We start from the raw sequence: 23,590 nt of genomic DNA on the forward strand, positions 1-23,590 counted from the left end.
ATGCCACAAGCTAACATTCTGAGAACAACAAAACTACAAACTACAATAAGTTAAAACACCAGAGTTTTGAAATCAATTGAAGAAAATAACTTTCATAAAGCTAAGACATTTTTTACTAGCACCTGTAATTGTTTTAAGCAGTGTTTACGACTTGGCCCCTGTGGCCTTTCTTAATTGACCTCAAGCACAATAATGTTATAATAACCTATATTTTATTTCATAATACTTTGCTCCTCACAATTTCTTTTTAAAGAGACAGAAAAAGAAAGAAAAAGGTTTTTGAGATACATGTATTTTACAAGAATAAGACACCAAGTGAACAAAAACAATCTAAAAACTTGAACACTACAGTTTTAAAATTCGTTGACGAATTTCATGAAGTTAATTAGACATTTTAAATGTCCTGCTCTTGTATTTTTTCTTTGTTCAACCAAAACATACATTATTTTCAGCTAGACACTCAACCACTTGCCATTTTGATTACTAATTCCTTTTTTCAATAATAAATACAGACTTATAAATGATACTAATACTAATTGTCGCCAATGAATTCTTTTAAATTGTAAACTGAAGCGAAACAAACAAATCATGTAGAGCTGCTCCATTTATTTACTTCACCAACTTACATAAATAATGATAACAGAATTTCCTGCCTTTTCTCAGGAAAACGCATTACTGACTCGACAAAGAAAACAGCACAATTCCACTTTCAAAGCTTTGGTTTTAAAATACTGCAGTTTAGCAACTCAACATTTAACTGGTAGCCTAACAACACAAACAACATTACTACTGCACTGACCCACTGTTCAAATATACAAATACATCACAGGTATCCTGCACACAATTTACAACTGTTAATTAAAGGAACACGTTGCCTTGGATCGGACGAGTTGGTCTATGAAAAGCGTTTGAAACCGTTTGTAATGAAATGCATATGGTTAGAAAGATAGTTTAAAAGTAGAATATAATGATCCACACAAGTATCACTCAAAACTGCACGGTTTTCATTGTACGTCGCGAAATAACACGGTCGGCCATTTATGGGAGTCAAATTTTTGACTCCCATAAATGGCCGACCGTGTTTGTCGACGAGGTAAAACAAAAACCACGCAATTTCGAGGCATATTTGTGTAGATCATTGTATTCTACTTTTACAACATCTTTCTAACCATATCGATTTTATAACAAACGGTTACAGAACGCTTTTCAAAGACCAACTCGATCGATCCAAGGCAACGTGTTCCTTTAAGAAGAACTAATTAACATACTAATTAAACATACTAATTATCTTTACAACGGTTTGTGACACGTTAATGGGCAAGTGAAGTGACATCAATGGCAAGTTTAGAACCAATAATAAATCAAAATGTAATAAGAGAAGTTTACTTAATTAAAAAGAATTAAATGAAACAAATTAATTTTCCTATTATTCAACAAAAATTAGCTCAACAAATTAATTGTTTTTAAAATTGTAACAAAGAAACATATAATATGGCAATATGACAGAAGGCACAAAAAAAAGAGACAAGATAGATTTATTATTTAGTAACACAAATAACCCAGACACCATGGAAATATATTGCATTCTAAGTGAGTAAAAACTAAATTTTCAGTAAAACATTCTTGCACCATTGTTAGAAGAGAAATAAAAGTTCCCTAAGCAGTTTTAAAAGTAGGATAATTTGTTTATTTTTCAACGTTAAGCTTATTTAAAGGATTATTACAGAATTGGTAAGAAAAAAAAACTTGTTTAAGATGACAGATTTACATACATGTAAAACTGACACGGTCTAATGATGATGATAGTAGAAAACATCCCTTGAAAATAATTTCTGTCTGAAATGTCATTTTGATGAGAAATAAATACAAATAGAGTTGCCTGTTTGTAGTTTATTGATGTTGTGCAAATGTGTAATCGTGTAATGACCGATTGATCTAAAACATCTATAATTTATGTAAATGGTGGATTACATAAAGTGCCATGCCAGCAACTGTTTTGTTAGTAAAAACCAATTCTGTAATATTCCTTTGAGGCAACATTATAAGGAAAGATACAATAAAAGTCACATGTAAAAGTTTCAGCTGAATACCATATTTACTTGCCGAGAAAAAAGCAAAATACTGTCTCGGTAAATCTACAAGAACGTTTAATCCATATTACACATTCCGCGATGTGACAGCAGGTACCAACCGTATCTTTGGCCACAGCATACGTGAGCAAACACCAACCCTCAGAAATCTGGGTCCAATTTCATAGAGCTGCTAAGCACAAAAATTTGCTTAGCATAAAATTTCTTTCTTGATAAAAACAGGATTACCAACCAAATTTCCATTTGTTGCATATTGCTTGTTACTGGTATTCAGCTGTTGTTTCCTTATCCTGAAAAATCACATGGAAATTTGGTTGGTAATCCTCTTTTTTTATCAAGGCAAAATATTCATGCTTAGCAAATTTTTGTGTTAAGCAGCTCTATGAAATTGGGCCCTGATGAATGATTCACATATTCAAATGTCTTTGACTGAAACATTATTAAAACCATATTACCTTGAAGGGAATTCTTTCTCAAAATAGTTTATATTATCAACAGCGAGTAAGTTTTATGATACATTTGTAAGAGAATTTACAAATAATTTTGACCCTAACTTTAACACTGTATTCTAAGAGCATTTAAAGTTGTCTACATATGACTTAGTCAAAATGTACACATTCTTTGAGCATATTTGCCGTCTTGTGGTATTTAAGTTTTTTTTTAATCCTAAAAGAGTAGCTTTAAATCTTTTTACTGTGTGATAATACTGGCTTTGCTTGTACAAACATTATAACTTAATTATCTTTGATCATTTGCTGTCTTGTAGAATTGTTATACTTGCAGTATTTTTGTATATATCTAACAATTTTTAAAAAGTCTTTGCTATTGTGCAGTGTATTTCTACAAATCCGCAATATTTCTAATCTCAATACTTTCAAGGTTAAGTTGAAAACCACTTTGTTTAATCTCGCCTATATGTAATTGGTCTATTTGTCTTATTTTCCTTGCTGTGTGTGGTTCCCCCTCCTGTGCGCCTTGACCACCTCATTTTGGTGGATTTTGGCGCCTTATAAATATTCTGTATTATTATTATTTATTTTGTTTGTGCTTTTCGATTATAGATTTATTGTAAAGAGCTTTGATCGTTTGGAGAGGCACTATATAAATAATGAATAATAATAATAATATTAATAATAATAATGCACATTTCAGACTTGAGACTCAGAAAATAAAACTCTTTTGTTATAGCACACATAAACCTAAGTCAAGAAATATATTATCTAAAATTTTTGAAGGATAACTGGCAGAGTTTTTTCATAAAGGCTTATATTTATTACAAGGCAATATTTTGTTTCAGTTAAAAGAGGGCAAGTTCGGGCAGCGACCACATTTTTGTCAACCTCTAGTTAAGGCTCCACGGTTACCTATATGTGCAATACATCCTGGGTAGCAGGAAAAATTGCCCAATGGTCAACAATAGTCTACTATAGTCAACTATAGTCAACAATAGTCAACTATAGTCAACTATAGTCAACAACAGTCAACTATAGTCAACAATAGTCAACTACAGTCAACTATAGACCCTTGCTCAAACTTGCTCTGAGCTGTTGCAATTGAACAATGCATGGGTCATGGGTCATGACAGAGTCTAAAGTTCACCCCCAGAATGCATGTTTTCATGATGCGTTTCCTGCGAGTCCTGCGGTGGTATCACTCGAGTGACAACCGAGTCCATACCAAAGAAGACATGGCCAAGAGCTCGGGCAGTCTGTTGTAATCTAAATATAAATGAAAATAAAAATAATAATAATAATAATAATAATAACAATAATAGTGGCTTCTCATAGGTGCGTTCGTTAAGCTTCCCTGGGTGTACCACGGGTGCTCACTCGGGTGAGCCCCTGACAAGAGCTAATTGAACGATCACACTCGCCATCTCGTTGTGTAGTCATGCACATCGGGTTACCCCCAAGTGACCCACTCCACAAGCAGGGTACTGGGGCTGACCCGGGTGAGCCCCGTCAAAGCTATTCGAACGTACCGGGGCAGACCGGGGTCGACCCAGGGAAGCTAAACGAACGCACCCTATATAGCACTCTATCCTTATCAGTGACGCTCAAGGTGCTTCAACATTCAGTATTTTCCTGCAAGGTAAGTGAGCTCAGTTGAGTTAATGAGACCTAGAGCACCATGAAATGGTTTACAAGGTGCTGTGGTACAATGTGGAACAGACACACAGGGGCGAACCCCCTTCGCTGTTCGATAAGTATACTAAGTTTTTTCAAGTGCGTTACACAGTACTTAAAGGGAAGGTACACGTTTGGTAGTTACTCAAAACAAATATGAACTTAAAAACTGACTTGGTAACGAGCATTGGAGAGCGGTTGATAGTATAATACATTGTGGGAAACGACTCCCTCTGAAGTAACAAAGCTTTTGAGAAAGAGGTGTTTCCTCACTGAAATAATAAAAGACTTCTAGCTAGAAGTATTTTATTCCTATCTGAAAGCACATAAATTCGTCCAACAAGGGTGTTTTTTCTTTCATCATTTTCTCGCAACTTCGATGACCGATTGAGCCCAAATTTTCAGAGGTTTGTTATTTTATGTTTATGATGGGATACACCAAGCGAGAACACTGGTCTTTGACAATTACCAAAGGTGTACAGTGCCTTTAAAAATAACAACAGTTTTTTGTGTGTAGTACTTACGTCTGAGACATCATTGTAACCTTCTTCTGGAAGAAGCGTTTAGATTTTTGCAACATTGTGGAATTCTTTCTCTTGATGACTTGATTGGCTTCGTTAAGATGATCCAAGATGACGGGTACCATGGGATCGGACATGTTCAAATCAAGATCATCTGGAAAAGGATATTACATTTCAAAACAATCATTCAAACTCTTCCATCTTCAATCTTCAAGGGTGAAACCTTTAATCAGCTTTATAAAGCCATACTAGGATGGTGCAGAAGAGCTATCACAGGCAAAGAGCATGAGAAATATAAAGTACAGGGTGGCCACAAGACAAAAAAGACTGACAACAGTGGACAATACGGGTCATAATTTTTTTTACTATGAATTAAGGAGACGTGATCAGCGCCCACAGGTAGCCTCGATCCCTCAGCTGTCGATTTCACAAAGAGTTAGGACGCGTCTTATCTCGAGTTAGGAGGAGAGGATTCATATTAAGGTCTGCATGCTACAGTGCAGGGTTGGGACTCGTCCTAAGACCTAAGATTAGTCTTAAGTTAGGAAGAGTTTTGTGAAATTGTCAGCTGATAGCTTTAAGATACAAGTAGTTCAAGTTTCTTGAGAAATGTTTCTGGTTGAAAATTACCCCAACTTGAAGGATGAGAGTCGTTCCGAACAGAAAAAGTCTGAATCTAGGATCTTGATAATTTGATCTTGATGATCAAGTGATCTTGTGGTCAAGTGATTAGACTCAAGGACTTGCAATCACAAGGTTGTGGGTTCAAATCCCCCAGCTAACCGCTGATTTCACAATGATTACAATAAATATTGTCGTCTAGTTACTGAATCACAATATCTTGATTTGTGTACTTCATTATTAGTGCTGGGCGAATAGTGAAATTTTGTTATTCGGATACCGCTGGCCAACTATCCGAAATTAACCGGATATTCGAATAGTTTTTTCGCCGCCAGAGGGCGCTTTAAAAAAAAAAAAAAAAAAAAATGTTTTTTTTTTTTTCTTTTTTTTTGTCGCTAGAGGGCGCTGTTCGTTTGTGAATGAGATCTTATGGGCGGATTGATATTAGTTTTAGACAGTGTCACTCGGTTCATTCATAAAAATGACCGGATCTAATTTAAAGATGGCGATTTGCTTTTTCTTTTGATCGTGATTGACTCAACGTGAAGGAAAACTTTTGTAATCTTTGAACAAATTACGTCAGAAATGTCATTGTTTTAACTCTTCACGGAGGTGAGCATAGTTTAATACTTAATTTATGCTGTTTGATGCTGTCTAAATAGAAGTTTCATAAGGATTCAGACAAATCATTCATATCAGTTGTCGCCCGACGTCCGCGGATATTCGGATATTAAAGAATATCCGGTTACTCGGTTGTAATTACAGAACTATCCGGTTTATAAATAGCTATTCGCGCCCTATGCGGATATCCGGTTAAGAAAAAAAAGGCATTCGCGGTTACGGATACGAAAACCTATTCGCCATTAACCGGATATTCGAATAATTCGCCCAGGCCTATTCATTATCATCGACGTTAAATCAATGTTTGTAATAGAGAGATTGGCTGTTGCCTAACTTGGTGTTTATATCCCTTTGTGGGAGTTTGCCGAGTTCCCTTGATGGGAAGATCATTCAAACAAACAACAACCAAAATGAAATTATGGCATTCCACCATTTGGTAAAACCATTCAGTTAATGATTTCGAGGAGCTTCTGGGATGTGCTAAAAAAGTAGATCAAAGAACAGAATATGTTTCTATCGGAAGAAAATAACAGCTATTTTTGTCACTAAAGAAATCCGAGTTCAGATAAAAGTCTGCCATTTTTTAACCCCTGCAACTGAAAACTTTGACATTGGAATCACAAGTTATAAATTTGAGTAACAATTAATCAAACAATATTTGCCAAGTTGGTAAGACACTGCTCTTGAATTGCAAAGTTCGTGGGATTGATCCCACCCGAGTAATATGCCTTTTTTTTATTATACAGAACTCGAGAAAGTGCCGAGTATACAGTGCTAATAAACATCGGTGTAGCTGTAAAACCAAAATTAATAAAGCTTTACCAACCTGTGATGAAGCGATTATCAGGACCGACGTTCAATTCTTTACCAGCAAAGTGTTTTTCTAAGAATACCTCAACGTCTTTACCGAAGGCGACGGCCGTAGTGTTGACGAAGATGTACATGTAGCAAGATGGAGTTGAAGAGATGGTGTAGACGTTATGGAATTGACCAGCAGGAATCTGAGAAAAGGAGGATAACATTTGAGCCTCGAGAAGAATGCTGTTCTGGTCTAAAGCTGGAATCAAAATTTTACTGAGATATGTTGATATGATGGCATTTCCGCCTTTTGGTAAACTCCTGGGGTTTAAGTTTCACAGAGGCAGCGCTAGAGAAAGATTTCTTTACATGAGGACAAAACAATGTTTGCTTTTCTTGACAAGGCTGTTAAAAAAAAGGCAGAATTCAGGTAAAAGATTTAAATTTCTCATCTCTGATTCTTAGAGTACAACAAAACCATGAGAGAAAGTTACCTGCATTTTTCCTCCAACTTTAAGGGAAACATTTTTCCTCACATCGACCAGCTCAACTACTACCTCTCCATTTAGAACCTCCAGGGTGGTGTTCCCAAAATCTTCACTCACAAAGTTCTCTAAATGTAACCCTGGTGAACAGAAGTTAAGAAAATAATTACTTGAGATTAGTGTTTTTTTTGCTGTATATTAATGAAATAATAAAAATTTCTAAGCTCTTATACAGAGCATTTTACAATAACGCATCAGTAGTGCCCAGCCGTCGATTTCACAAAACTCTTCTTAACTTAAGACTAATCTTAGGACTTAGGACGAGTCCCAACCCTGCACTGTAGCATGCAGACCTTAAGATTAATCCTAAGTTAGGAAGAGTTACTCGTCCTAACTTGAGATAAGACGAGTCCTAACTCTTTGTGAAATTGACGGCAGGTCATTGGGCCAATAATAATCCTGTAATCTTTCTCGGCTCCCATGGTGTCTTGCTCAAGGACACGAGACCAGAATTCTAACACACATGAATGCCTAAACTGATTTGGCAGAGTCTACTCTCAAAGGCTACAATTTCTGCCTTTGAAAAAGACTCTGCTAGGGTGGAAACATCAGCAGCCGATTTCACAAAACTTTATGCAACAGCTTAAGTCCACTTGCGAAACGTTAATGGCGCAACTTACACCATAAACATTGCGCAAGTGGACTTACGCCGTTGCGTAAAGTTTCATTTTGCACTTTTTACAACCCGACCACCTATTTTGTGATTGTAAAAGTTTCATTTGTTATAATATTTTAAATATTTGTTACCTGGAAAATCGGCAACAAATGTGACATCCATTTGTTTTTCTTCAATGTCCTTTTCAAGATGCTCTACTTTGTCCCTCCAATCAGAGAGCTCCGTCAGTAGGGGTAGACGCCATGTGACTTCCTCAAACGGTGACCAGGGAGCAGTGACGATGTCAACACGGGGATCCCACATTCTGAAGTTGATGAGCAAAAAGTATATATTAAAGACAGTGGACACTATTGGTAATTGTCAAAGACTAGCCTTCACAGTTGGTGTATCTCAACAAATGCATAAAATAACAAACCTGTGAAAATTTGAGCTCAATCGGTCTTTGAACTTGCGAGATAATAATGAAAGAAAAAATAACCCTTGTCACACGAAGTTGTGTGCGTTTAGATGGTTGATTTCGGGACCTCAAGTTCTAAATCTGAGGTCTCTAAATCAAATTCGTGGAAAATTACTTCTTTCTCGAAAACTATGGCACTTCAGAGGGAGCCGTTTCTCACAATGTTTTATACCATCAACCTCTCCCCATTACTCGTCACCAAGAAAGGTTTTATGCTAATAATTATTTTGAGTAATTACCAATAGTGTCCACTGCCTTTAAACTAGGGTCATACTTCAGTAAGTACTCCAAAAGTTAATGGCCATACAAATTTACTAAATGAGAACATGTTCCTCCATGATGAGACGAAGCACTGCAGTTTGTTTGATATAGCTATGAGCTTCGAGTCAGAAAGAAGTCAAGAAACAATTGTCCAAATGTAAGATAAGAAAAGATCAGATAAGATAGGATTATAATCTATTCAGCCAGAGTTTAAAAATTTCTAAGCCATAACATTATGCACCACATAAGTCTGTTGTTCATGATGAAATAGTTTTGGTATCATGAGACAAAAAACATTTTCGTGAAGATGTTTTACTTGTTTCTCCAATACGGCATCACCTCAGCAGGAAACATTTTAGGGAAGCTTTCTGTCTTCATTAAATCTTTAAACCATGTAAGTTTAATGTAAATGAGTGAAGGTAAGTATTTTGTGTCGTACAAAAAGTACCCAAACCCTTTAAAGGGAAGGTACACGTTTGGTAATTGTCAAAGACCAGTCTTCTCACTTGGTGTATCCCATCATAAGCATAAAGTAACAAACCTCTGAAAATTTGGGCTCAATCGGTCATCGAAGTTGCGAAAAAATGATGAAAGAAAAAACATCCTTGTTGGACGAATTTGTGTGCTTTCAGATAGTAATAAAAGACTTTTAGCTAAAAGCCTTTTATTATTTTAGTGAGAAATTACCTTTCTCAAAACTACGTTACTTCAGAGGGAGTCGTTTCTCACAATGTTTTATACCATCAACAGCTCTCCAATGCTTGTTACCAAGTCAGTTTTTAAGTTAATATTTGTTTTGAGTAACTACCAAACGTATACCTTCCCTTTTAGAAAAAACCACAATACCTTTGTTGGAAGCGTCCGTTCATTGATTTCCAAACATCCAGATAGAGGGCAGGCTTCTCAAACCCATGGGTCTTTAGTCTCTCAGAGACGCACACACCCAACTGCTTGATCATATCGGCATGACTCGCCCAACGACCGTTCCTCGGACTGAAAAACTGAAAATATCAACTTTCGTCAACGCTATTAAAGGTATAGTGCTTGTCTGACGCCCAAACGTCAAAAAATTACAGTAGATCTTAATAAGCCTAATTCATCAAAAACACCCAGCAATCATTGATCCAAGCATGGAATGCACGGACTAGGTGAAATGTAATATGGTATGCTGAGTAGGGTGTCATGGCCGCGAGGTTAAGAGCATCAAATTCAAGTTCTGTTGGTTAAATCATTGGACCGGGGTTCGAATCCTGGTCATAACACTTGTGTCCTTGAGCAAGATGCTTTACTTAAATTGTTTTTATTCACCCAGAGGTATAAATGGGTATTTGCGAGGGTAGCTACTGGTTGATATTGTGTACGTTATTGTGTATTGTTAATAAAGTCCACTTGCGCAATGTTTATGGCGTAAGTTGCGCCATAGACGTTGCGCAAGTGGACTTACGCAGTTGCGTAAAGTTTTGAGAAATCGGCTGCTGGATATTAAAGGAATGTTACTAGACCAATGACCAGGGCACTAATGTAAAGCGCATTGAGACGTTATTGTGAAATGCGCTATATTAGAACTAGTTATTATTGTGAAGTATTTGATAATAAAACTGGTATAATGAATTGTTGGATTATTCTTCCTTCAATTTTTTGCTCACCTCAGTCTTCAAGTATCCCTCTTCACCTGTCTCCATGTCCATGAAGTGAAGCTTGACGTGCTGTGTATGCCAGCTGTGTACCATCATATCCCAGGAGTACCCATAAAGACCTTGGGTCCAGTTGTTATAACCCTACAAATAAGAAGAAGGGTTCAAAGTTAACACTAGAGGCCAGTGATTTTAGCATCAGGCCAGTAAACTAGTACAGTACAAGTATTATCATATCCTAGGAACACTCATATAGACCTCTGGTTTAGTTGTTATAACCCTACAAATAAGAAGAAGGGTTCAAAGTTAACACTAGAGGCCAGTGATTTTAGCATCAGGCCAGTAAACTAGTACAGTACAAGTATTATCATATCCTAGGAACACTCATATAGACCTTGGGTTCAGTTGTTATAACCCTACAAATAAGAAGAAGGGTTCAAAGTTAACACTAGAGGCCAGTGATTTTAGCATCAGGCCAGTAAACTAGTACAGTACAAGTATTATCATATCCTAGGAACACCCATATAGACCTTGGGTTCAGTTGTTATAACCCTACAAATAAGAAGAAGGGTTCAAAATGAACACTTGACTCAGGCTAGATGCCAGTGATTTTAGCATCAGGCCAGTACACTAGTACAGTACAAGGATTATCATATCCTAGGAACACACATATAGACCTTGCGTCCAGTTGTTGTAACCCTACAAATAAGAAGTATCACAGAAAATAAAACAAGAATGGTGTGTTGACGAACCCAAATGCCCCGCTGAGATTAATCTTATCCCTTAGCAGAATTTTCATAAAGCTGTTAACCGTATAAGCAAGAGTAAATGCTCGCTGACCCACTATTCTGCTACAGTGAGCACAAAAATGTGCTTACCGGTAATCAGCTTTAGGACTTGATGACAGAACTCTTATGAAATACATTTGCCTTTTACCTTTGTTAGGAAGTGAGAGTAAGGCAAGAAAAGCTGAATTGCGATGTAGAGGATGAAGAAACAACTCGTCAGATGATGGAAGAGACCGGGACGTCCATCTTTGTTCGTCTCCATCTTGGGTTTCTTCTCCTTTGTGTCTTTAGATTTGATTTCTTTGACTTCTTTGGTCACCTCCTGATAAGGTTTGAAAAAAAGTTTTACTTTGATGAGAAAAAACCATTGAAGGAAGCGGTTGAACTAAGCCTCCATGGTAACAAATGAAACACAGTTAATTTTGACCAAATTAAAACACCAGGTAAACCGCAAACATTAGGGCTTAATAGCTCAGTCGGTAAAGCGCCGGCACCTTAATTTTCTTTGGTTCAACCCCAAATTAATATCAAGTCCCTCCTCCACAAACAACATGTACTTATTTATACAGAGCTCACATAATTATTCAGCTGAAGACACAACTGTTCATCAACTGCTGTTCATACTTGCTTTCCCTACCATTTCAGTATTCCCTCATGTTCCATCTCGACCGGTGCCTTAGATTGGTTTTCTACAGAATAAAGTGTGCCTTTGAATGCTGTGTTATTATTATTTATGGGTGCGTTCGATTAGCTTCCCTGGGTCGACCCTGGTCTGCCCCCGGTAAGTTGGAATAGCTTTGACGTTATTCCAGGGGCTCAGCCGGGTCAGCCCCAAGTGCCCTGCTTTTTGAGCGGGTCATTTGGGGCTGGCCCCAGGTGCATGACGTCACCACTAGAGGGTGAGTGATCGTTCGATTAGCTCTTGTTAGGGGAGCACTGCGGGGTCGACATAAGGAAGCTAATCGAACGCACCCTTTATTATTATTGTTATGTGAGAGATTTGATGGTACTAACCTTTTCCTTGATCTCCAATGGGTACACACAGTGGTCACTTCTCTGCTGACTCTCTTGGGGTGGGAGGAGCCGTGTGCTCAGAAAAGATGGTAGGCGGGAGAGGAGAGACCTTGGCCAATCAGCATAGCAGAACACCGGCATGGTGAACAGCATCGCAAAAGGGAACATACCTGTCAATGTAGAAGGTATAAAGCAATGACCATATCCCAGGTGAAATATCCAGTTGAAACCTGGTAAACAGTCAATTGGTTTCAACTGGTTTCAACTGTTTCAAACTGGAGTTAACTAGTTTCCAACTGGTACCTGTTGAATGTAACTGGAAGCTCAAAAAGTTGCAAAAGAAAGCAGTTCAAACCAGTTGAAGGAACCAGTTGCCAACTGGTATTTTTTGTTGTGTCAACAGGAACCAGTACAAACCAGTGGAAGGAACCAGTAACCATCCAGTGGTGTAAACAGAACCAGTTCAAACCAGTTGAAGATTTTATCTGGTTTCAGCCCTTCAAACCAGTTGAAGGGTGTCAACAGAAACCAGCTACCAACACTAGAAGAGGAATCATGTTTCATTCTTTAAGGAACAAGATGGTAATTCGTCTGAGAAATAGTCTTAAGATTACATAGAGTAGCGGAACAAAAAATAAATCTTGATCCCCAATGCAAAAATAACACCTAACAAATCATTGTGGTATCTGCTGCCAAAACATAGGACTCAAACTGCCTCTAGCCATAGAGCAACTGTGGTGGTCTAGTGATGAACAATCTGCTTTAGCAATGCAAAGCTGGTGGCAGAAAAAATCAATGTAAATTAAAAACAAACCAAAGTAAGGATTTGAACTGCCTCTAGCCACCAGGCAATCTCGGTGGTCTAGTTGGTATGACACTGCTCTAGAATTGCAAAGGTCGTGGGTTCGAATCCCAACCGAGTAATATGCCTGTGATTTTTTTTTTAACAGAACTCGGGTAAGTACCGAGTATAAAGTGCTAACACACATCGGTGTATATGGGTAAAAACCAAACTTAATAAATCAAAGTATTTTTTACAGGCCTGTTATGCTTCATTTTTTAAAGGGCCAATGATACCAAGGTATTGTCTCCTTTGTAGAGGGCGCTCTATGAGGATATTTCTGCTGGAGCATTTCAAGGGCACCAAGGCAATGACCAGTGGGCATGAAGGCAATCCCCTTCGTTGCCTCCATGAAGTATCAGGCCTGCTTTCAAGATTCCTTACCGATACTGAAAATCTGAGAATTCATAACATGAAAACTCCCGCAGAAGAAGAACGCAAAGGGACGAGTACGATCAAAGAATAGCCAGAAGCCGACTGTAAGATCCAGCAGGAAACCTCCAATGTGTACAATCAATACATCCACCTGGCGGACGGTTAGAAACATCCTACAAACATGAACAGAAATACAACTTTAATTGATACAAATCTTGATTTAAGAATGGTTTCTTCAAGAACTCGTACAATAAAAATAAAAATAGTGGCTTCTTGTACATTGCAAATATCAAGGCGCTTTTAACATTCAGTATTTTCCTATAAGGTAAGTTTGGTGTTAAGGTAAGTTTGGTCTAGTGGCTTGCTTAAGAACACAGGTGTCACAGCTGGGGATTCGAACCCACACTCAGCTTATTAGAAACACCCAAGTTTGAATGTGGTTGTTAACCGCTAGGCCACGACAACGCCACAATATATGTTGGTGTGCGACAGCGATGGAGTCTACTGTACAGATTCAAGTCAAGAAGTCAAGGCCCAATTTCATAGGGCTGCTTACGCAGACAACTACTAAAGGTGTCCAGTGTCTTTAAGACTTACTTGAATGGATCAAAAACCCAATGATTGGCTAGTGAGTCCATGGAGTATCCAAATAACCAATCAGCATCAATCTTCTTTAAGCCAGCGAGGAAATACACCAAGAATATCTAACAAAGAAATTAGTTTTCCAAATTGAAATAGAACAATTAGAATTTAAAAAATAAAATACCTGGAGGAAATTGAAAAGAAATTGATATTGCCAGAGACTCATCTTTAATTATTAATTTCTGGCATTCGAGTGAATTTAGTCACTATAGCCTGCAAGCCTAAAGGAAACCTGTAACCAAGAGAGCATTATGTGAACCAGAAACACTGGGGTTAACCCCTACTCTTCCACGATAAAGAAGTTCTGGGTTCTTTTACGTGTACTACCAATCCTAGTATAGAGGACCTTTGGCTGACGGAAGCATTGTAAAGCATCCTTGCTGAAGTGTCAAGACGGAAACTCAAACCCAAACTCTGTTGATCAGGAACACCATGGGCCCAATTTTATTAAGCTGCTTAAACAATTTCTTCTTAACAAAATTAAGCAGGATACCAGCCACAGATAGTAAATGTGAGATGGTAGTTTGGCTGGTTACCTCATTCTGGTAAGCATAATTATGTTGTGCTCAGCTACTTTTTGTGCTTACGCAGCTCTATGAAATTGGGCCCAGAGCTTGAGTTCAGTGTTCTTAGCCGCTCGACCACCACAAGCCAAGATTGAAAAAGTGATTGCTGAGGATTTAAGAGGAGCAACAGGGATCTCCCTTCTTACCTGTGTCCGGATCATGGAGTAATTCCAAAGAGGAACATGGGCATTCTTAAGTTTGGGATTTCTCAGGCTATCAATGGACCTGAAACAATGAATAAATTAAGAAATAAGCTAAGCGAACACATGCAGTGACGAGATAGCATGAAAATGTTTATGGTACATTGTACAGGTTTACAGACTGATCTCTACACCATTTGAATAAGATATGATGGTCTCATAACATAACAAGGGACAACTCTTTTCAAAAATCGTTTCTGTTAGAAACGTTTCTTAGATTGTGTATTTCAATTATGGATTATTATTTCTGTGTTGACATAACCAATCTAGGCCAACACCCTTTGAAATAAAATTGTTGAGGGTTTGTTTAATAATTATCTACATTCATATATGATTAAAACGATCGAACGGTTCCAAAAACCATAGGTATACACTCCCTTCAATTCTCACAGGGCTCGAGAAGACAGACCATGCAAGGTTCTTCAAATTAGCAAATTGGCAAAATCCGCGTAGTCACTTGCAGTTTTCAAGAAACATCTCAAAACTTTCCTGTTCAATGACTGATTGCTTCGACTGTTTTCCATTATCAGTGCCATTATTTATTTATTGGTAATTGAATAGTTTCTTGTAAAGCGCTGTGGTACCTCGTGTAAGAGCGCTTTATAAATGTCTCTTATTTTTATTATTACTATTATTAGAGGACATTACAATGAAACTGTTCAAGCCAAGACTGACCAAATCACGAAGGTGAAGACAGATCTTCTTCTCCCAACGGATAAGAGCAAATAATATTAAGTCCATCAAAAATGAACTTGACAGTCACTGGAAGAGATATGGGGTTTTAAAGGCACATAAGCTTATCCACCTCCCATTAAACCATAAGAAAGAAGCTATTTGATTTAAACTATACTCACCAGAATCTATTGGCATCATAAAACAGCAACTGAAAGCTGATCAGCCCGTAGAGATAAGAATGGTTATTCCAAACTGTCTTATCTAAGAAGAAGATATACCAGTATGGAATGATGAAGAGCAGGCAGCTGAGACGGTAGAAGGCACCTAGTAGGATGCCAAGTGCACCTAGGAGAAGGGATGGGAGTAATGAGGCAATTAGTTGGTTCTTAAGATGCTCTGTGATGTACATACTTACAAATGAAAACAATATTAGAAGCAAGGAAATTATGACGATTTTTATTGCTTATCTGTGGCGTGTCATTACAGAGTGGTCTAGTGCATCGGACTCAAGCTCTGGGGCCAATTTCATAGAGCTGCTTTTAGGCAGCTCTACAAAATTTGCTTAAGCAGGAAAATAGCTCGCTTGTTTTACACATGTTACTGGCCAAAATTTCATGCCATATACATTGCTTGTGACTGGTATTTAGCTGTTGTTTACTTAGCATAACAATTGAGTGGAGTCTTGGTCGGTAATCTGATTTTACTAAGCAAGGATGTTTTTGCTTAAGCAACATTTTGTGCTTAAGCAGTTCTATGAAATTGGGCCCTGGTGTGTGTTCAAATCCCGATCATGACACTAGTGTCCTTTAACAAGACACTTAACTGTCATTGCTTGTCTCCACCCAGGGGTAAACGTGTACCTTTTAGGGCAGAGATGGTTCTTGTGGTTAGTTTAGCTTAGTGTGCTACATATTTAGCAGCACAGGCTGTGTACTCCCCAGGGAGCTGAGATGATTTAAGGAATGAAATAAATGACTTAGTGACAAGGGGTAATAATGTCTGAGCGACATGAGCATCACTTTACTGCATAGGCAGCAACAAACCACTTACCAGCAAGCATGACGAGGTACACAACGTACATCCAGTCTACTGGCAGAGGACGAAGGAAATTGAAGAGGGGAAAATGGCACGTCATGGGATCCCCGAAGCGAGTGTCAATCATGGACATTCCTCTCTCTTGAGGAATATCGATCAGCATTAAAATACCTGAAAAACACAAATCGATTTGGCAGATAAGTAGGATTTGAAACTTTGCCCGGACTTAATCTCATTGAGCCACTTAAGCAGAAAATAATGCTTACCAGTCACAAATTGTATTTGAGAAATGGCATTTCGGCTGGTGACCTTATTCTGGTAAGCAGAATCTTGTTTTGCTTAGCTACTTGTTGTGCTTTATAAGCAGCTCTATGAAATTTGGTCGTGGTGAGAGAATAGTTAGGTGAGGTTTGCTGTGGCATCATGTGTAAATCTCTTTTAAGTAGAGTTGGTTCTGAAAAGAACCAGTGGTTGACAACTCAGCGTATGCTGTGATCGTTTTCAGGAGAATGCTGGACACTGTTGCTAGATACTGCTACTGCCAGCCAACTACCAGTTAATCTCCAAGGCAGTACTTAAGCAGCATCCAGCAACAGAATACAGCGATGTCATGAAGATGATCAGAGCATAATGACCAAAGCATGAGTTGTCCACCACAGCCTCTTTTAAGAATGGTACAGTTATTATGTGAAGCAAACTGACACTCAAGCAATCTTTACGGAGCGTTGTTTTGCTCCCCTTGGAACACATTAAAGGATCAGACAAGTTTGAAACAGTTCAATATTAATGCTATTGAAAAAAAAAAAAACGATAGTCATACACTTAAAGCAAAACATTTGTATTAAATATTATCAAAAACTGTTTAAATTTCACAGTCACTGACCGTATGTGATTCTGAGGACCCCTAACCCAGCTGGATCCCGCGGAGAGTTCATGAAACGCACAAAGCGCCCCCAGCTGTTGACATCGGACAACTCAAACCCTAGTAGTCGCTTCATGCTGCTTTGTTGATCAACGTCCACTTTGGTGTTGCCATGGTTACTCTTGGGATCTGAAATATCTCCTTTTTTCTTTGATACCTCCGCCATTGTGGTGGGCAGCCAGGAGCGAGTCAATGGAGAAAGATGTGACCATTCAAACTACAGAGGAAATGTTTTCTTTTTGTCTGAAAAATATAAATGAGAAAATAGAACCAATTGCTTACCAACCACAAAGACCTTGGTATAAATGCAAAACATTAGGTCACAGTCCAACCTTTCAACCCTAGCAGTATTTTAGACTAGTTTGTCTGATGAGAGGGAGAAAACTGTGGATAAGGCGCTTCACGACCATCAACCCCATGGTCTGAACATCCAAAAAGAAATACACTAAGAACAATTTGTCTTCGTTTTCTCCTTTTTCACAGATCCTCCTTTTTTGCCGTCTCATTCACTAATTAATTACTGTTCAGCTCATCTTCCCCCCTCCCCCATTGATTTCGCATTTTGTGTTTCCAACATATTGTAGTAAAACCAGCCCCTACCCTCAACCCCTGGTCTCCTTCATTGTTCATCCCTCGCTATTTCTTTTTGTTTTCTGATTCTTTCTTTTCATTTATTTCCACTTGACTACTGGCTTCTGTTACACACTTTACTTCTTCAGTTATGTGTTTTGTGTTTAGTGTTGTCATTAAGCCCTTTCTAGGGTCGGACATCAAATAATTAACTATTTTTAGAAAAAATTAAAAGGCAAAAACACACACAAATTATCAGGTTTGGTTTGCAACTCACTGTCAACGAGGGCAATTTATTACTAGTTCTTACTGAAATTATTTTGTGGTTGTTCTTCTCTTTGTAACAATTGTGATAGTGGAAAACATTTCAATTCTTTTTTGGCTCACTTTAGACAGGGATCTGTCTTCTGTATTATCAATATCATTTCACAATAATTATGATAAGGCATTGTGAGAATCATCCATCTGTTTCAATAGCTTGCAAAAAAAAAACCCTGACTTTTGGCACGTACGAATTAAAATAGGAAGCAAGGGCAAAGTGAAAAATGTGTGTACATATATACAAACTTAGTGTCAAGTAATTAATTAACCACAGGGGAAACTGAATGGGTAAATTAACTGTTGAGGTTGAACAAAGAACATTCAAAATTCTGAGGCTGCTAGTCAATTTTTCTTTGTTCCATCCCCCACAATTTACTATATATGTGAAATAAGTCAACCACATATAAAATGATGGTGATATCAAACAAATAATCTTAGCTCTTCGAGACTTGCAATTCACAAACAAAGCCCAATTTTTATTGTAAAGCTAGCCCTATTCACGGACTCCTTTCGTTTTCGTTTGTACAAAGAAAGGAGTCCGTGATTAGGGCTGATGTGAATAGCATGAGGCTCGTATGATCCTTAATTTGGACAGATAAAGCACACCACTTGAGAATAAATTAACGAGTTCTAATGGAGGTCATTGTAGAAGCTTCATTCACAAAATGTCTCAAATCATTCTGGAAACATAAAACCATATGGTGAAACACGTACCTGCATCTTTGCGTCAAATTTACACTTCACTTTTTTTTCTATTACATCTCTGTAAATGTTACTGATGTGATGGGCAATTTCACACTAATTGATTGTAAATTTACTTACATTTTAAGTGTTTTGTGGTAAATTTAAGTCTGCAGCTACTATAGTGCAAGCCTACCAGTTTATTTTTGTAATTTAAGATGGTTCTTTTACCAACCTTCATTTCTGAGCAAATAACCGATAATGAGTCTCCAAGTGGGCCTATAGGTAAACGACAAAGCCTGACTGATAGCAGTGAAGTGACTGTTTTTTTGGGACTGGAAAATTGTACCAAAAGGTTAGCCTGTTGCTGTTCCAAGATTTTCCTTGTGACTTAATATTCATGAGATGGGAAACAAACTGTTTTACTTTTTCATTCTTTAATGCCCTTTACAAAAAATCATCAGAAGCCACTAATCAGAAGAAAAGGTAATTCCTCTAAAATAAAACGTATGCAATTAATTTTTATGCGATTTTTGGGGTTGAACAAAGAATTGACTAGAGTGGGATTCGATCTAACGACCTCCGGATTAACGTGCCGGCGCTCTACCAACTGAGCTATCTAGCCCTATATTGGCGGTGTCCCTATTTTGTCAATATCTTTGTTCGGGGGTGCCAGTCAGAAGCCATACAACCATTAACTGCAGTGTAGCCAGGGATCACACCCAAATTACCATACAACCTGGGAAGCGGCAGCCAGGGGATCACCTTAAGGGGGTGCGACTTTTTGTTTCAGATATCAATATAAACCACAAGGGAAACTGACTGGGTAAATTTTGAAAAGATTTTTGGGGTTGAACAAAGAATTGACTAGAGTGGGATTCGAACCAACGACCTCCGGATTAACGTGCCGGCGCTCTACCAACTGAGCTATCTAGCCCTATATTGGCAGTGTCCCTATTTTGTCAATATCTTTGTTCGGGGGTGCCAGTCAGAAGCCATACAACCGTTAACTGCCGTGTAGCCAGGGATCACACCCAAATTACGATACAACCTGGGAAGCGGCAGCCAGGGGATCACCTTAAGGGGATGCGACTTTTTGTTTCAGATATCAATATATTTACGCAGCGCACATTCAGGTCGGTTCAAACAGACATTTAATTTCCTGCGTCTTTCCACCACTTGCACAACACAGAGTTATCGTCAACCACTTCAAACATTTTGTGAGTCAATCTCTATATCTCTGTACAATTTAATCCAAAAATGACATGACAGGATAGTAGACTTGGCCCAAGTCTAACTTTCTTTGAGTCTGTTGAGTCGTTTGATTACTCCACTGAAAAACTGCACCCAAATCGGAGCTTTATTTCACCACTTTGTTGTGCGCCCTCACTCGCAAGGATAAAGACAGGTCCCTGCATGCTGTCAGAATGAGCTTTCCATGCCCAAACACTGCTACGAATGCAGAAGAATTTGACTGCGTATCTCTTTGTGAAATGATTGAGGTCAAAGGCGAAAGTGCTACACGCTGGTTTGGAGGCAGGCCTCTGGCGTTATTCATGAGCCTCGAAATGTGACGTCAGATGTTCAGGCTAACGCGACCCAAGTCACTGGATTGGCAACTAATTGGCACTAGAGGGCGCATGTTAAAAAAGCTCATCTGCTGCGGCTACTGACTCGACAAGCACGAGACCCGACTTGAACCAGGTCTAACAGGATAGGAGCGTATAAGTGCACTTCATGTTGGGCACTACAAGGGGTCAATAGGGATTTTTTTTTATAATGTTGACTAATCGTGTACACAGAAAAAAAGGGGGCGCTAAACCATGACATCATACTAGTTCTACGGTCTAGTTAAAGACAGCCGGTACTCGCAAGAGAAATTTGTTAGGTTAGTTTCTGTTTCCCATTAGAGACGACCCATTAACAGGGGCGCAGTACTTCTGATCGACTGCAGAAGTCAACAGCGCCCCAGTTTCTGGGTCTACATTGAGAGCATAAAGTAAACAAATGTGGTTATAAATGAGCTTGAGGCCAGTGTGTAAATCTTTTGAAACGAATGAAAGCAGCAAAGGTTTTTAATTGTAATCAACGTTGCCCCTTGGACGTTCGCTCATTGATTATTTATATGACATTGGGACAAACAGCTAATATAATAGTCTCAATCAAGTTGAACGACAGATTTTGTTATTATGACAACAGACAAACAAAAGACAAGAAAAAAAATCAAACAAAATCAATGTTCTTGTTTTACTCTGGAGGGAGTAATAAGGAAGATTCTGAATTCTGTCAGTGAATTTTGAGAAATTCATTGCATTGTATTACAAATACGAATTTACAATGAATTCTTAAAAATTCACCGACAGAATTAGTTGCGATAACGTAACCCTCGCCGACGGCGAAGGGTTACGTTGTCGCAACTACTACAGAATTTGCCACAAGTTAATTTTGAGGAACTCATTGCAATTTGTATTACAAAATTAATTTTAAAGTATACATTCCTACACATTTACTGACACAATCTACCTAAATTCCCATACAATACAAGTTTAAAAACATATGCTTTTGAAGTGAAACACCAGTTGAATACTGACTGCAATGCAACTGCTAGTGGTGCAAGGTTTACAGACAGAAATACTGAAAACACTGCGTTCTCCAACCCAAAACAATCTCACTCGATCCCCCAGTCACACTCACTGTCAATCTCTGCTGCAGAGCTCCTAAAAATAACAATGAATTCCTCAAACTTCACTGACAGAATTCCCTCCAAATCTCAAAACATATGCTCAAAAGAACAGGTACTCACCAGTTAAATGCTGCTGCTCCTGCTAGTGCAAGGTGGTGGTCCTGTTTACAGAAACACTGAATTCCTTCTGCGATCTGGTCCAAGCCCGTCAATTTCACTCCCCCACTGTCTCCTCTCTGCATGCAGCAGCTCGAGAAAACAACCTACCGTGCACAGCGTCTACAGTACGGCAGTCGTCTGCTAGTAGTGCAACATGATATACCGTTCATTATGTATTTTCGATACTTGATTGACCTCAGCCAAAACACACGTGTGTATTGTGTACGGAAGTCTTCGCGCATGCGTAATAATCGTACATAAGTCAAGTGGATGCGGCCGATTCACAACAGAGGTTTGATCTTAGAGTTGGGAATTGAATCGATAGTTGCTACGTAAAGTGTGATGTCATTATGGTAATACTGATGATTTTTGTCTTGCAATATATTGTATTGCGTTGTGGTTTCTTTCCTATGCCTACACCTTTGGCCCCGGTTCGAATCCCACCTCCTCAGACCGGAGTCTTGTGGATGCAAGAGTGTAGCCCTAGTATTTAGCATGGTATTAGTAAGGAAGGCCAAACAAAAATTATCTCTAAATATCGGGCAAAACTAACTAGCGGTGTGATCTAGCAACTATTTTAGTTCGATGGATACTTGGGGTGGAAACAGAGGTCCATTGAGAATGCTCGTTATTCTTAATTTACCCGTAAAATCTTCTATTCATGTCCGTGGGTGGTACTCTTGAGAATGTATAGTTAACCTATTTATAAGGGTTTAAATAATTCATTGTTTTAAAGATGATGATTCAGGACGGGACACTGGGGTATTTTTTTTGCAGTTCGGGCGGCTGCCCCCAAAACATAAATGTTTTCCACTCTCTTGTCATTCCTCTGCGGGGAAAAATTAGGGCACCGCAACTTGTCAATGGATGGGAACCGATGTGACGGACGGGGTGATAACCAAATACACACACCCTTTGAGTTCTATCGACTGAAAAACCGACGGGATCGGAGGAAAGACCGTGGAAATTAAATGATTATTTCACAAGATGGTAAAACATCAAAAAACAAAACCGATTACAATAGTGATGGTCCTCACGCCATGATCGGTATGGAGATAAAACATTATCGGATCAAATTTATTTACTATTTGTTTTAGAAACAAAATTCAGTTATGACGCCGAGTTTTACTCAAATAGTAGTCTTTGTTCACACGCCAACTACCATCCGGAGTTACAAATTAAACAATAATATTATTTGGAGGCAAACAAGCTGGATACCTATATAAACCCCATTAATAACATTAACAATTATCTCATTTAGCGATACCCGTCTCTTTGCAAATTAGTTTATTTATTTGTGCTGGTAGTAATTTCTCGCTCACGCGGTTTTCTAGGATCACAGAGAATTAACAACACGTGGCAAACTACAACTGTTTAAAAGAGCACACACTTTTGAATTTCCAAAATAAGAGAGGCCGGACAGCGCCTGTCTGTGAATAACTAATTAGGCATTATTATAGGTATTTATCTCCTGATTGTTATACACAAAATAAACAGTAAAGGGCAACAATTATCTTTGTGTGATAAACTGTTTTACCATTGGATACAAACGTGTTTTTTTAACCGGCACTAATTCAAAAAGAACTAATAGTGCCTATCATGCAGTCGAGTGAATCCTAGTCTTGGTGCAAGACGTTTCTCGTTTCAAGACGACTCACCTGACTTATAGTCCACTCACCGCCCCTAGTCAGGTGAGTCGTTGCGCGCGCTGTCGGTGAATTGGCCGCGGTGTGCGTGATAAGGAAACGAGAAACGTCTTGCACCAAGACTAAGTGAATCCTTGCATATAATTTATGTGGTGATATAACAATGCACACAAACGGCCCAT

The 23,590-nt window shown here is 38.4% G+C and overlaps 1 protein-coding gene across 1 annotated transcript; it reads right to left on the reverse strand.

The window, feature by feature from the left end:
- Positions 1-1,179: 1,179 nt before the first annotated feature.
- LOC139953206 (vitamin K-dependent gamma-carboxylase-like) lies at positions 1,180-21,949 on the reverse strand. The gene is made up of 16 exons (XM_071952660.1): positions 21,724-21,949; positions 17,310-17,591; positions 16,442-16,597; positions 15,571-15,736; positions 14,663-14,741; positions 13,906-14,012; positions 13,318-13,481; positions 12,093-12,262; positions 11,227-11,400; positions 10,303-10,434; positions 9,503-9,657; positions 8,070-8,242; positions 7,272-7,402; positions 6,806-6,980; positions 4,741-4,891; positions 1,180-3,808 (listed from the first exon to the last, which is right to left on the reverse strand). The coding sequence occupies exons 2-16, from the start codon at positions 17,512-17,514 to the stop codon at positions 3,679-3,681; spliced, it is 2,268 nt and encodes a 755-aa protein (XP_071808761.1). The 5' UTR covers positions 17,515-17,591; positions 21,724-21,949; the 3' UTR covers positions 1,180-3,678.
- Positions 21,950-23,590: the final 1,641 nt, after the last annotated feature.

Source organism: Asterias amurensis, chromosome 21 (genome assembly GCF_032118995.1).
Source record: "Asterias amurensis chromosome 21, ASM3211899v1".
In the NCBI taxonomy this organism is placed as follows: domain Eukaryota; kingdom Metazoa; phylum Echinodermata; class Asteroidea; order Forcipulatida; family Asteriidae; genus Asterias; species Asterias amurensis.

Excerpts from the sequence above, each read along its gene's own strand:
- LOC139953206 (XM_071952660.1), bottom strand. The coding sequence starts at position 17,514 with ATGGCGGAGGTATCAAAGAAAAAAGGAGATATTTCAGATCCCAAGAGT. Across the intron at positions 14,013-14,662 it reads ACTCCATGATCCGGACACAG|ATATTCTTGGTGTATTTCCT; the intron begins GTAAGAAGGGAG and ends TTTCTTTGTTAG. Across the intron at positions 12,263-13,317 it reads TTCTCAGATTTTCAGTATCG|GTATGTTCCCTTTTGCGATG; the intron begins GTAAGGAATCTT and ends CTACATTGACAG.